Source organism: Leptinotarsa decemlineata, unplaced genomic scaffold (assembly GCF_025532065.1).
Source record: "Leptinotarsa decemlineata unplaced genomic scaffold, Ldec_3_MD MMD2_tig00000035_RagTag_RagTag, whole genome shotgun sequence".
NCBI classification, from domain to species: Eukaryota; Metazoa; Arthropoda; class Insecta; order Coleoptera; family Chrysomelidae; genus Leptinotarsa; species Leptinotarsa decemlineata.
Window position 1 is genome coordinate 26,076,571 of NW_027412540.1, and position 16,343 is coordinate 26,092,913.

Sequence of the window (16,343 nt, forward strand, 5' to 3'; positions counted from 1 at the left end):
ATTTTGATTCTAGAATCGTCCACACAATAGAAATTATAATATTATATGTGTGAGTATATGCATGAAATGCCCAAGTGGTGGTAAAAATGCCAAACCCAAGTTAGCCTTAAGACTTTGTAAACGGTAAACAGCTGGGGCGAAACAAAGCATATTTCACGCCAGCTGTTTACCGTTTTACATCACTATTCGTTGTACATCTTTATACTATGGTCATAGTATGAAAATAATACCTATAGTTTATACTATGCCATATATTTTACACTGTGCCATAGAATAAAGTTGACTATGCTATGGTCGTACACACTAACGCCATCATCGATAAAAAAAATCCCTATTGTTAACGAGGCTGAAACGAAATTAATTATTACTTCTATCGTACACTAGATGTCAATCGTTTCAAGAAAATAAATAAGTCAAAATACCAGTTTCCTTCATTAGGTATAAAGAATAAAGAATAACCACTATTTGAAAAAACTATGCATATCCATATAAAAAGTAAACCGAAAAATGGTAACTCAAATTTTCTATTTGCTAAATAACTACAGCACACTTTACATACTTCTGGTCATGCGCACTTAGGATTGTTCATTGGCGCGTTTCAAAACGCTTCAAAAGACTTTTTGAAATCAGTAGTGGTCCAGGTGTAGCATGTGGTTACATGCATGTCATGTATTTAATTTTAAAACGTATTCGTGTTCGTGTTAGATGAATATTGAACATTGGATAGTGTTAATTTCATTTTTTGTAAAACAAATTCACAAACATGAGTGATAAAGTACAATTCGATTTGGGTGGTGAATATGAAAACCCAAGTTATAAAAGTTGTTTTGCCCGGTCTATCGAAGTCAACTCACATGGTAAAGAGCCGAAATCTCTGGATTATAAGCAGCTGAAGTCAGAGAATAAAGACGAAGGTGGACATTTAAAAAAACAGTTGGCTCCCAGCCGACCTTTTACCCCCGACTTTCAAGGATCAGATATTGTCAGATTGAGAAAGGTCAGTATCAAACCACCCTTCGATGTTGTGGTGAAATAGTGTATAACTGTTTTAAATGTTTTGATACAATTTTCTCATTTAAATTCGTCCCTAATTTTTTTTTTTCGTTATATTCCAAATGAATGGATGGATTATTTATTAATGTGTTGAAATGTAAATTGCTACTTCCACACAGGAACCGCTCTGAGAACGCCTTAAGGATTTTCCTGTCGTGCTTGTGTTTTGTCCTTAAAAATATGTGTGAAAATGAATACGTGTATCAAAAATATTCATAGGTATAAATTTTCATTTTTTTGTATCTAATTGGAAATAAAAACCATAGGTGGGTATTAAATATTGTCAGTATAAAACACAATAGAATGTTAAAACTATTTACCTAGGTTGGGAAGGAGAAGTTTAAAAATAGTGACAAATATAAACAAACACTTGTTTTAAATTAAATGAAGCACAATATTTTTTTTATAGTTTTATACAAAATATTTAGGTTCATTTTTGAAGATTGAATTCAAACACACGAAAATGTGTTTTCTGAAATATTGTAATTTGTATGTTACAAAAACTAAACAATGTTCAGATATCAATTAATCATCATAGTTGAAAAAACGTAAATGGCAGATGGATTCATATTAAAAACGATATAAAAACAAAAGTTAGGTGCTAAAAACAGAAACAGTTTTTATTATTGTAATTTGTGTATTCTTCATATATTGCATTTACTTGGTGTCAATAAAATTTGTTTAGACTTTCATTAGGTATTATTGTTTCCACTGCATCCCACAATAATCTTTTATGGTTCATTTATTAATTTTTCCGAAACCATCGGATTATTTCGGTCCTTCAACACTGGTTTATTAGACAATAAAAGTCCGATCTTTACCATTCATTATCGCATTAAAGAAAACATTTATTGTGAGATTTTGACCAAAGGGTTTTATACGTGTTTCCCTATACAAAAGCTTTTTCAGGCGATTAAGCTCATAACGAATAATTTCAGCGTTAGATATGTGATTCTGCACTGTCGTCATTCATTAATTTTTCTTTAATTTAATGTCGAGAATTTTTCCGAGATTGAACAATAATTATTTGGAGTTGAGAAAGATAATTATTGTCCATCTTTTTTTTGCCCCGCTCTTCAGTTTCTCTTATCATGCGTAAAAAGTGTTTAGGTTATAATCCGGTTATCGGTTCAATTGGGCAGGCTTGATTTTCTCTCTTGTATAATTGGATAATTTGATTTCCAGTTTAGTACTATTTCAATCGTTCACAATTCATTACATAGTTCCTGTTAGTGAAACATTGGATTTTTGTTGTTGAATGTTACTTGTGGTGTCATTTAGTACCCTCATGAGGTTTAGAGTTTGAATTCAATTTTGTTCGAATTCAAATCATGTCAGAAAAGTGAACATATAGTAGCCACAACAAGGTCGAACGTATTATGTTCTGATTGATTTACTCATACCTAATTGTAGTAGAAGTTTTATGTTACCAAAATTGATCGTTATTCGATATTTTCACGATATAAAAAACTATGTCGCCACAACAAAGAGAAACTTTGTTCTGAGGATATTGCGAGAAGGGAATATCAAATTATTGCCACGAATGCTTGATTAAGGTCAGAATTTCATCAATAGAAGCATACGCTAAAGTCGTCTAGGCATATTTGTCAAATCTCTTGAAGGTTTCGACGCGATGTGGAGAAATACTGGTAAACTTCATGTCAATGGAGCGAATCTAAAGAAATGAACTTTAAAAGTTCAAGCCAGTCTCGAATGTACCCACACAGTAGGTTGAATGGACTGACGCCTATCGGAAAACAACTACTCCCCTGGCTAATACCACGAAGGGAGTTGGATTATATCCGACAGGCGTCAGTGCAGGAATCTTCACAGAAAATTTCCTGCATATGCAATTGGCAATACAACTGAAAGAGTCGACCTTCAATTTTGGAACTGGCACACTTGCAGACCGGTTTCGGGCTCATTAGCCACTCATCAGTGCAAGATAGTGGCCTTTATCGACTTGAAGTCAATGATATTCCATAATTGAAAATCGGAATTCTTTCATAGTATTTCATTCCTCTTCCTAAGTTGCAGCGAACAACAAAATGTCACTCCATCTAATGGATGAGGTACTAACCAACTGCAGATCCGTAATCTACCCGATTCTTCTGAATAAGGAAGAAAAACTTTCTTATTAGTCAGTGGGCTATGAAAACTGGCAGTAAACAAATCTAAAAGAATGAACTTTAAACGTTTAAGCCAGTCTCGAATATACTAATTATTTATATGAATTTCCTTCTAAAATGCTTTTTCAATAAAAAATTAACGTATCCTCGCATTTTCTGAAATAATGATTTTTTGAATACCGATAACTGATATGCAATTCAATTGATATTGAATGAAAGTAATTTTTTGTGGTGGAAAATAGTTTTATATCGATCTTTTTTGGGTATTTTTACCTTCCACAACCTGAAAAATATGGAAGTTCGAACTAATGAAATTCATCATGAAACATTATCAATCACCTTCAAACAAATGCTGAAAATTATGATGTAGTAATTTATACAAGCGTGGAAATGGCAAACTTTTTAGTTTACCCCGATAAGTTACTGCGTAAATCAAAGTATTTTTCACAAAGAAAAATGTTTTATTTATCAGTAACCTGTCGTATTTAACAATATTGCCTATTATTGTATTATTTCTTAGCATTTTCTTGATAGGCAAAATTGTTAAATACGACAAGTTACTGATAAATAGAAGATATCTCTTTGTGAAAAATACTTTGATTTTACACAGTAACTTATCGGGGTAAACTAAAAAGTTTGCCTTTCTACATGTCTATAAATTTCTCCATTATAATTTTCACATTTTTCAGATTGTGAAAGGTAAAAATACCCACAAAAGGTCGATAAAATTCAATTAATAATTTTGAATGTCACCTCATTTGAATATTCTCCTACCAATCCGATCAAATATTAATTTATAGAAATATATTCATTTTCCTGTTATTATTTTCTTTCATATTTCTTCTCAGGAATGTAATACGTAGTGCCAAATTATTTCCTATAATTGGGTGTTATTTTAAGAACTCTATTTACAGATACGTATTCCTAAAAGTAGAAATTTTAAGAGACTTAATTACCTTCGACATGTTTCTGTAAATGAGATGAAACGACGAAAATGACGATTCAGTGGAATGTACGAATTACTTCAAATTAACTATTTCAGACCTGTTACGCAGAAGACATGATTTCATGAAAATACAAAAAAAAATAATACATACTAATTTGGTATCACCTTAATGGTTTCTTGAAAAGTCTAATATATTTCTTTTGGACAGAATAAGACTGTTAGAAGACTTTACATTTTCAGGTAGACTGCTATACTTAATAAATCCTTTAAAAAGTAATGTTTTAGTGTTGAACGTTTCTGTTTGATTATTTACATACAAATTATTTCATATTCTAGTATTATACTTACTGATGGATTTGATTATTAAAAATTACAAATTTGTCAAAATATGAAGGTAGAAGGTTATGCAACATTTTGTAAATATAAGCAAGCCTGTTTATATGACGTTTGGACATTTTCTCAATGAAGGAATATGGTGATATATAAGCGAAAAACGCTTATATATTGGAGAAAATAGAAATTGATGAATAATTTAATATTTTTGGAGGAATTTGAACATTCACCTAATTTTTTCAATCGACCTCGATAGCGCTTGCACCCAGCATGTGTTAAAAAAATTACATTAGTCATCAAGGTCTCAGTTGTCCGTTGCGGTTATTGCTTCTTTGAGCCTTTTCTTCGTTTAATGGATTTTTAACGAACCGAAATCTTGAACCTCTGAAATCCTCCAGTGGTCTTATTATAACATAATTATCCCATTTTTGTATTAGATTTTGTTTAATCCACGTTAGCATTATTACATGCTGGAACCAGTTCTCCTCTTAAGTTGTCAGGTATGAATATCTTAAGTTACGCCAACATTCTGTCTGTTTGTTGTAATGGGAATGTAGGCAGAACCATATCTAGTGAGGGCTTTTGCAGTGTTTTAAATTATTAACGGATTATTAAGAAATCAAACTTAACTCACGTCGAACAGTCATTTTTTTTACAGAATAACGTGCTTTCCAAGCATTATCTTCACCTTCATTTCATGCAAATTATAATACGTTGTTTCAAAAGTTTTGTCCGTTTCAATGAGTCTATTAGTTTAATTTTCGGACGACGGTGATTTGTGAAATGTGCGGACGAGCGTTGTCGTGGAGCAGGATAGGACCTCTTCTGTTCTTTCGGGATATCCTTTGCAAATACATCTTATTTTGAAATATTCCTGACTGTTTTATTCAGTAAATGAAACTGTTTAGTTCCTCTGGAATACACTTAGGGTTTCAGTGTCCTTTTTATAGGCTAACATTACAAGTTACTATGGTATTAAAAGCCACTTGCAGTAAAATTTATGAAATATGCTTTTTTCAATTGTCGAATAATTTTAAAGAATTTGTCGTAAACGAGCACCCACTTTCTTGAAAGGGATAGATCTGTCACCCTAGTGAAATTCCTAGTGAAACTCAAATACTAAGACTTCTTAGCAATTTTTTTTTCGAATAATTGGCGTATTGTACTTCGGTATCAAAAGAAACCTGTAACTTATGATAATACGAATTTCTCCCATTTAGCAATGACATTCTCCATATATTTTTTTCTTCAATTAGCTACGTATTGACCAATTGAAGTATCTCGACCATCTTTTGTGAATAAAATATTCAAATATTGTTCAATGGGTGGTTCTGCTAGCTTATAATATGTTAGCACAACCACCCAAGTACTAGTCCTCAAACGAAACTGATCAGTGTGTGTGGTAAGCTGTGTGATATGATGCGTGATGTGATGTGTAATAATATGTGTTGTGATGTGTGATATGCTGTGCGGTGTGTATGATACGTTGTGCGGTGTGTATGATACGTTGTGCGATATGCTGTGCGCTGTGTGTGATACGATGTGTGGTGTGATGTGTGTGATATAAGTGATATGCTGTGTATATGCTGGTCGCTGTGTGCGATATGCTGTGCGCTGTGTGCGATATGCTGTGCACTGTGTGTGATATGATGTGCGCTGTGTGCACACATGTACGCTGTGTGTGATATGATGTTCGCTGTGTGCGATATGATGTGCGCTGTGTGTGATATGCTGTGCGCTGTGTGCGATATACTGTGCTCTGTGTGTGATATGCTGTGTGTGATACGATATGTGCTGTGTGTGATATGATGTGCGCTGTGTGCGATATGCTGTGCGCTGTGTGCGATATGCTGTGCGAGGCGTGCGTGTGATATGCTGTGCGCTGTGTGTGTATGTGCGATATGCAGTGCGCTGTGTGATACGATGTATGATGTGTGTGATACGATATGTGATGTGTGTGAAACGATATGTGCTGTGTGTGATACGATATGTGATGTGTGTGATACGATATGTGCTGTGTGTGATACGATATGTGATGTGTGTGATATGATATGCGCTGTGCATGAAATAATGTGTGATGTGGTGATATGCTGTGTGATGTGATGATATGCTGTGTGATGTGGTGATATGCTGTGCGCTGCGTGTGATATGCTGTGTGATGTGTGTGATATGCTGTTCGTTATATGTGTGATATGCTTTGAGCTCTGTGTGATATGATGTATGACGTGATGTTATGTGTGACGTGATTTGATGGTATGTGTGATGTGATGTGTGTGATGCAACGTGTGTGTTCAAGTATATGTGTGATCTAGTAACTGTTGCAACTCTCTTAATATCAGAAAACGACAAAAATATTTTTTGGAAACCATTAAATGTTCGTGTTATATTTAAGCTTTTGTTATAGAAGAATATTTTATACTGGATAGTACCACTGCAATCTGAATATTTCCTTCAATTTATATGCATATATATGCATAATGCATATGTTTTTTGTACATAATACCATTCATACATATATGTTAATTTTTATGGGAAACAAGAGCTTTGCACTTATCCTAAAATCACTTTATTCATTAATTCTATGTTGTAATTTATTTGTATCTGTATTTGTCAATAAAGTTATATTATTATTATTATTGAAATCGTCAATTTTTTTCTTTTATCAAGATCGAGTTTCTCAATGGGAATACAACATTTTAATTATATTATTCGTAAATAGCACAATGGTGTTACTTGAATAAGTAGTATATGACATTAAATTTCACTCGCATGAAAAAACTTTTAATCTACAGGTGTACTTCGAAGTTTCGTGTTTAAAACTCATCTTCAACTGCTCATCAAACTTTTTTGTATGACTTTGAAAGACCACTGATATTATTAACAAAATGAGAGTAGTTCAAAATGCAAACAGTTTTATGTCACACTGATTTGCTTACACCTTTGTGGAGTAGTTGATAAAACACAGGCCTTGTAAACACGAGTACCGGGTTCAAATCCTGCCGGCGGGTGCGATGTTTTTTCATTTTATCAGTCATCCAATTTTCAAACCATTCAAAATTAAATGAAATACCAATAATGGGAATATCTTTTTTTTAAATAGTCCTGATATCAGTCATAGAAAAAGTGTAGTATTCATTACTCGTTCGAATGATTTAGGGCGCTCTCCCAAAGTTTTTTCTTTAAAAATCCGTTTAATTTGAACAAAAATCAATATTTTAAAGAGCACATGCCATACAGTCGGGAAATAAATATACCTTGCTGCGAAAGGCATATGAACTCGTGAACCGATACTACCCCAACCGGAACTATGGTCGGTGGGCAACACCGGCTGAAATAAAAATGAACGTTGCTTTTGCTGCACGCCGACCGTTTATCTAACTCTTTCAGCTTGGAAACGAAAAGGACGCACGTCACTCCACGCCGAGGTTTTTCTTTGTATTTTTACGGGCGAGGAAAGAGTACGTTTCCGGTGAATCAACGTTTTTTAATGAGCTCGTTGTTTATTTTGATTAGACCCTCATGTGTACCAGCGATGGTCGGCATATAATTTGAGAAAAGTGTACTAATATAGACCATATTACGAAAGGTTTTGACATTGACTTTTGTGGTGTTTTCTGCTATTTCCATGCGACTTAGATACAGTTGGGACGATAGAAGAATGCACATACCTGTTCAATACTGTTCAAGAATTGTTTCATTTGCAGAACTGCGTTGATGTGGAATAAACGTCTTGATAACGTTTTTTAATTTAATCTCCAGCGATTAAAATCCAATGTGGATCGCTACTTTAGCACAGGCACCGCTCTTAGAGCGCCTTAACAGGTTGGCTGACGACCATATAACTCTTGGAAGCCGTTATGCCCGGAATCGCTCTTGTTTTTTTTTTAATGTAAACATGTGTTTGTCTACTTAAATGTGCTTGTTTCATGATTTTTGGTTAATAGTTTACTTGATAGAAATTTCAAATTGAAAATAGTGCACTTTGTTTCATGTCTCTTAATACCGTAGTTTCCCCGTATTTAATTATTAAAAATTGAATGTGGTAGGGTCGTGACGTCACGACCCTATTCCCGTTTCTTGTTCGATTGACCAATGGAAACAATAAAAATTATCAACATTGCCAAATCGTAAAATTTACGGAGCCTATAATTATCAATTCAATTATGGAAGTGTATATGAACCCGTTAACGTTTCAATTAATGAAAAATTCTCCACATGGAATAGAATGTACACGATAAATCATGTTTGGAACTATGTTCTATATCTAAAATCAGTACACAAAGTCGAAGATCACAAAATATACCTACATACCTATTTCTAATATAGCTTCAAAATTCAAGCGTTATAGGTTCGCTTGGGTAATCTGTTGAATTTTCCAAAACTTGAGAGGAAGGTTGAATGAGGTCAAGTATAGACAGAATTGATTGTTCTGAAACTGATCCAACAAAAGCTTCTGAGGTAATACCATTAATCATATGATAAAATTTAATGAAGTAAAGTGTATCGTACTTTCAGCGACAGTATTAACTCCATTCATTCATTTTTTAAGATTAAAGCCAGCAAACAAATAAATATACAATAATAAGATCGCTCGAATCCACGAATTAAGCATAGAAATGGACAATAATATTTACCTTGATAACTGATAACAAGTTATATCTAAATATGATTCTAAATATAATTAAACGAGCTGTATTTTCAAATGGTTTTCGAATGCTCATGAACTCTAATAAAATAAATCAATTATGCATTCATGCTACCCACCAAAAATAAGAAATTCTACGTTACTGGTATATTAGCCATATTGTCATCCAGTCAGCCAGCGCCCTCTGTAGTCAATGCGACCATGTGCTCTTTCTAATGTCAACGGTTTCCACAAACTTCGTATTTTTGTTAAAATAATTCCAAAATGAATGGTAAGCCTAGTTTTGTTAAAGCTGACTCCCGACAACTTACCGAGAGTCGATTTCAAAATGATCGATTACCTAATTTTACTTGAAAAATTTGCATTTGGTACCGGAATGGAGAATGAAAAATTGAAACGGTAGGTGGTATATTTAGTAGGTCCCTTTTATTCATATGACATTCATTTCAGACTTTGTCTTTTATCGAAGGATGGAAAGTTTTGATTTTTATTTTATCTCGGCCAAGGAGCCGAGAAAAGAGAAGCAAAAATATATACAGTGAAATGTAGAATTACTCCAGAACATATCAATCCAAAAATGTAAACTAATGACACGGAATATGCAGCAAAATAGCCACCCGTCGAGACCTGCCTTTCACGAAAAAACGTTCTTTATTTGGATAATCGTAACAGTTGTATTCAACCGAGTTGACAACAATAACAACAAAAATGGCGTTTGTCAAATTGGATCATCAGATATGTGATTGGATATTAAAAACCAATACACTTGGCAACTCCTAGACACGATAAATTTTATTTCTTTTTGCAAATATAAAGAGATTTTGGGAACGATTAGGCTTGATACGTATTAAATACCCCTAACTCGATCAGTCTATAAGCAAACCAGTATCATTTTCCATAGCATGAAATAAGTCCATTTCTTTTGCGCATTAGTCGAAGCTGAATTGGTATTTACAACCGAATACTTGAATATTTTCTAACGACTGGTCATCAAAACGTGTATCTGAATCACTTTCTGGTTCGGAGGAATATTCGTCTTGGGACTCTGAAGCAAATATTCATCACCACTGCTATCTTCTATAAACACTGCAATAATTCTTCATCTGTGACTGCTTTCCTACTGTACACATGTAAATTACGTTCTTTTTCTGCAACCCAGAACGTCCAGGTTTGGCGTCCATGTTTAACAACACAAAAAATAAAAACCGCGCAACTAACTGTTACTGCTCCACGGTAACGCCCGAAAATTAAACGAATTGAGCATCAACCTGCCTCAACCGCCAACTCCTCAATCTTGTCACCAAAAGACTATCGTCTTCTCAATCACGTCGATAACTTTCCCACCGGTAGAACCTTCGCCAATCGGGAACGAGCAAGAAACGGCCTTCGTCGACTTCATCTAATCCCGAGCACTGCAAAACAATCTTGAAGGCAAGACGAACAATTTTCAACATTAGGTGGGCTTCAACCTACTTTTTTGCAATTTAATAGCTTTACATTGCCTGTTTTAATAGGTTTAAAAAGGTGTCTCACTGGAGATAAATATAACAAAATCCATGCGCCCGACACACAGATGGACATACGGAAACATTTAAAAACTTCCTCTCAACACTACGGATCAAATAAAAAAGTTGGGGCTCCTCTTTTTCAATTATCAATTCTTCTGCTACAGGAAAGTACAGTGAAAACTATTAGACTTAATTCAAATGTGGAATAATACGATACATGAGTTTGCAGGAAAACTGGTTGCAGGAAAGGTCTCAGTTTTCATTTAAAACGAATTTGTTCGCGTAAACAAGGAACAATGGGAGTTCTGCACACCTGCGAGAATACAAGAAACACGTCGAAACAATTTCTCAGCCGATGAAAGTGCTATAACGAAGTAAACAAATATTCATTACATTTCATTCATCCTTGCTTGCTCACCTTGCGTCAATTGCAATAAACATTGTGTTTTATGTATGCATAATACAAAAAGCGGGTTTCGCGTCATTGATCTCGCTTTCAATGTACATGACAGTTATTTTTGCTTTGCTTTGTGTACACAAACAACATAGAATAAAATGATGTCAAAAAAAAACCTGCCGGCAGCAGAGAAGAGAAGAAGAAGAAATTTAGTAGTACATGTCCTAATGATTTTTTTCAGTTTGTTCCAAAGGCCAATTTCTGCCCTTAACTATATTTCTAGACTAGGATAGTTGCAAAGTGCGTGACCTAAGCAAACTTACGCTTTTTTTGCATTTCAATTATTATTGTGTATTGTGACACTTGACGACATCTAGTGGCGAGTAGTGGTACTATGTACTATCTTTTTCAGCTACCTGCTAGGTGACATTAGGTGTAATTAAATATTTGGAATTACCGCGTTGGTTCGAGAAAGTTCTGGTTCTAGCTAGTGTATTCCGATAACCTCGAGATGGCAGTAAAATTGCATATAAAAAGGCTAGCTGCGCAACTGCGAACGCATAAGCCTATAGCAGGGTCCTACACAAACACATACACACACAAAAATTGTAAAAACTGTAAAAAACATGTAATATACGATTTTCATTCATTCATTCAACTGCGAGTTAGTCTGCGTAGGAAAGGCGAAGGAAGCGAAACTGTCTATTGTGAAATAAAGTAACACCCGTCAATGAAAGTATTTTGATTTGACTTATTGTTTTTATGTGTGATTTGTTAGTATGAAAAAGAAGCGAAAAGTCGACAGTGAATGCAGAACGTTCCAAGAAAAATGGAACTTTCAGTATTTTGTGATTGAGTCCAGTACTACTAAGGAATTTGAAACCTTGTCTATTGCGGAACCAGGTTTTAGTATAAAAAACTCTTTAGAGTTCATACAACATACAAAAAACATGGTTCTGCAAGAAGGTGAGATTTTGGTTTTCTTTTGATATTAGTTCATTATTTCCTAGCGTCCCAATTCCACAGACCTTGCAGTACCTCAGGGAACTGCTAGAGAAAAATAATTTCAATAACAACGAAATCGATGAATTCGTTTTTCTTACCAATTTGTGTATGAAACAGAATCGTTTCCAAGTAGAAGGTTGCTTTTATGAACAGCAGGAAGAAACAGCCATGGGAAATCAATCCCTTGTCCCCCTACCTGGCAGACCTGTTCATGAGCAGATTCGAAATGGAAACTAAAGAAAAGTCGAAGTATTTTCCTAGGATTTGGCTAAGGTATGTGGATGATATTTTCGCGGTATTCGATACCAAAAAATCGAATATCGAGAACTCCGTTTCCTTTTTAAATAATAGATACCCATCAATAAAATTCACGTATGAATTAGAAAATAAGGGACAACTACCATTTCTTGACGTTCTGGTAATGAGGAGCAAAGATGGAGGGTTAGAATACGATATATTTAGAAAAGAAACAAGCACGTACAGGTGCATATTCCTGACAGTTCACATCACTGTGGACAGCACAAACGTGCTGGGTTGAATTTTTTGGTGCATCGTCTTTTGACTTTCCCTCTAACACATGATAGGTTCACAAAAGAAAAACGTACAATACAGGAAATAGCAGCCACTAACAGTTTCCCGAGGGGTATTGTAGATGAAATAATCAGGAAAAAGAAGTTTAGGTTAAGAATGAACGAAATCTCGACTTTCAGAAAGGACAAAAACCAAGATAAATACATCTCAGTTCCATACCACCAATATACGAGGAACTTTGGAAAGATTTTCAAGGAACTAGGTATGAAGGTGGTTTTTAAAACAAGTCATACACTGCAGAGCCTTTTGGGAAGTCCAAAAGACAAAGTCGAGAATTCGGAAAAGTCTGGAATTTACGAAATTGAATGTAAGGACTGCGATGCAAAATATTATGGACAGACAAAAAGATCTATTAAAGTGAGATATAAGGAACACATAGCACACTTAAAATATGGAAGATTTGAAAAATCAGCAGTCGCCCATCATATTTTGCAACAAAAACCATTCCATAGACTTCAGTTCTTTAAGATTAGTTAGACAAGTTAATAACAACAGGCAACTAGATGCCTATGAGAGTGTGGAAATAAGTAAACATAATAATATTATGAATAACGACAACGGACCAATACCAAATAGCATACAATATAGCTTGTTGAAATAATATTGTTGGGTATACTGATTACTACAGAAAGACACATTGTAAATATATTTAGATAGGCAATATTGTGAAACTAATTTTATATAGCTGAAAATTGTTCTATATATAGCTGTAACATTTAAACATACATAAGGACATATTGTAAAATAATAAAAAGGCTAGTTGTAAAATTAATTTAGGGTGGTACACTTGTATGGGTGGTATTACTGATTACCTACCTGTATGATGTACCTGATGAGTATAAGTAGCTTTAGTTTTGAGTAGTTGTTAGTTTTATCTTCCTCTTGAAGATGATCAATTGGTGATCGAAACACGTGTCGAGGTGTAAAAATAACGATTTGGTGTTGGGAAAAAACTCCAGTAATATTCATCACTACACCAAAGGTTCCAAACAGTACATCACAAGTACATGAAGAAGAATGTTTTTAACTGGATTGGCAAAAAGTTATTTACGAGAAAAGTCCGGAAAATACTATTTTTTTGGCGAATAGACTGAATTCTAGGACCAGCCCAATATCCAGAAAAACTTAACATGTGGGCAGGAATATTGGGGAAACCATATTGTAGGACCTCTATTTATTGATCGGAATTTAACAATGGAACTATGTCTGGATATGCTGGAAACTACTGTTGACCCTCTCATCAATGAAATCGTCGAAGCGAATCCTAATGAATTCGATATGGATATTGTATTCCAACAAAATGGAGCACCACCACATTGCTTCAGAGAAGTAAGAAACTATTTGGGTACTACTTTTCCCGGACGTTGGATTGGCCGTCGAGGTCCTACAGAATGGCCAGCCCGCTCGCCAGATTTGACACCTTTGGACTTTTTTTTATAGGGCTATTTGAAGCAAAAGGTGTACGAAACTGAACCTGCTTCAATATTGAATATACGACTGAGAATAATAAATATTTGTAGAGATATTGACGTTACTGTGTTCGAAAATGTTCAGCGTGAAATATCGGATAGGCTTTTCATATGTCAAGAAGTTCAAGGCAACCATTTCGAGCATCTTCTGAACTGACCTCAAGCTTATTACCTTATATTCTGTAGTTGAATATCAAAGTACTCAGGCAATTATTGAAATTTCCGCCATTTTGTAGTAGTTGAAGATATTGACATTATATTTTAAGATTGTGAAGCATTTGTCAGGCGCTTCAAAAATATGTGTCACAAGACCCCTCTTTCCATTCAATTTTTTTCCAGATGGCGCCCAGTCGCCATTTTGAAAGTTTCATTATCCCAAATTTCAATTTTTCGAGTTGACCCTTTCAGAAAATGAAAGGGGGAGACATTAAAGAAATGCACTGTATACTTAACTGTTATATATAACCTCGAATGAAATGTCCTAATAACATTTGAATAAAATAAATTGTTCAAGCTTGGTTAATTAAGAGAACAATAGACCGGTGGATGCACTTTCTGTGATTTTTTCCCAAATAAAATTGGAAGCCGTGAGAAGTGAAAGTAATTCCGTTGTTTCTCGAAGGATATTATTATAAAGAGAAGCTACTAACACTTACAATACGTTCTGTAAATGTTTATTAATTTTTACACGTATATTATGTCTTACAACTTCCTCTCTTACGGCAATAAGAATCGTGGAATTAGTACCTACAACCGGAAATTGAAGAATGGAACAAGTTGCCATTGCATTGAGTTGCCATATTCGTCATATCGTTTCTATGAATATTTCACACTAGCGCACCGCCCCGGCTTTGCACGGGTGCAATGCTGACACTAAATATAAATTCACTCGCCGGAAAAGTAATTTTATTTCATGAAGTCCCTGGCACCCCAGTTGGAATATTTAAAACGAACCTACACACAAAATTTCAGCCTCCGAAAATATAGCGGTATGAAGAAACAATGATGAAAATGTAATTACACATGTAAACGCGCCCATTGAAGAGAAAATCAAGTAACAAGTTACAAAAACCTTCGCTGAAGTTCGACGAATGCTATGGCCTGTGTAAATTGTGAACTTATGCGATTCTTGGTCCGAAGTTAACAAAACTGTGGATACCATCAGGCTGAATCGAACATTTCCCTTTTTATAATTCAAGAATGAAAAAAAAACGGGAAATTTTGTGTGGTGCTCCACAAGGATCTGTTTTAAGACCCGTCTTATTCTTATTATATATCAATTACATTGCAAATTTGAGCATTTCAGTCTTTTCGCTGATGACACGACGATATTGTGGAACAACAAAAACTCAAATGATTTACACAGTGCAATATCTACTGATATGAAAAAAATCAAGGAGTGGTGTGATGCTAATTTGCTATCCTTCAGTATCATTAAAACAAAAATTGTATTATTCAGATGTGCTCTTGATGGCCTGTGATAACTTAGTCATCAAGAACGAGAGCCAGTCTAAATTTATAAATATTCACAATTACAATAAGCTCAAATTCATTGAACATATGAAACAACTTAAAAGTAAAATTTGTTCGGGATGTTATGCAGTGAGAGATTTGGAAATCAAAACTGTCAGAATGGTGTATTACGCCCTCGTTGAATCCCACCTAGTTATGGAATACCGTTTCGGGAAGTATGCAATTCATCAGCACTTCTGTCTGTATTAGTACTGCAGAAACGGGCTATCAGGTATATGTGTAACCCTCGTGATTCGTGTAGGCACAAATTCGTTGAGCAAAATATTTTAACGGTGATTGCGTTGTTTATTTTGGAATCGGTTTGCCTCATTTACAAAAATATAGCCCTATTTGAGGCTTCATACCATTCTTATAGCAGCCGTTCCACCGCGTTGAAATTGCCAATTCCTTTAACAAATTTGGTTAGGAATTCTATTTATTACAATGGAATCAAGATGTTTAATCACTTGCCCTCAGATATAATACAGGCAAATTTCACCAACAAAATGTTTAGAATCAGAGTAAAAACATATAATTTGCAAGAGTTCTATAATGATAAATTTACGTGACAAAATGTGCATATTCGAATTTAGGTTATAAAAGATTTTTGTTTATATTCTTCTTTGGGTATAAATGTTTGATTGTCTGGTGCAATGGGTGTGTTTATTTATGTAATATTATATATAAGTATATTATGTTTATATGTCTATTATACATATAAGTTTTCATAATATTTTTGAACAAGTCTGTACACA

At 34.4% G+C, this 16,343-nt stretch overlaps 1 protein-coding gene across 1 annotated transcript in view; it reads left to right on the top strand.

Annotated features, from left to right (window-relative positions):
* The first annotated feature begins 609 nt into the window (after positions 1-609).
* LOC111516268 (uncharacterized) overlaps positions 610-16,343 on the top strand; it is a 104,452-nt gene continuing 88,718 nt past the window's right edge. The window contains exon 1 of the mRNA XM_074172161.1: positions 610-997. Coding sequence (XP_074028262.1) covers positions 764-997 — 234 coding nt within the window. The 5' untranslated portion in view covers positions 610-763. The remainder of the gene's footprint in view (positions 998-16,343) is intronic.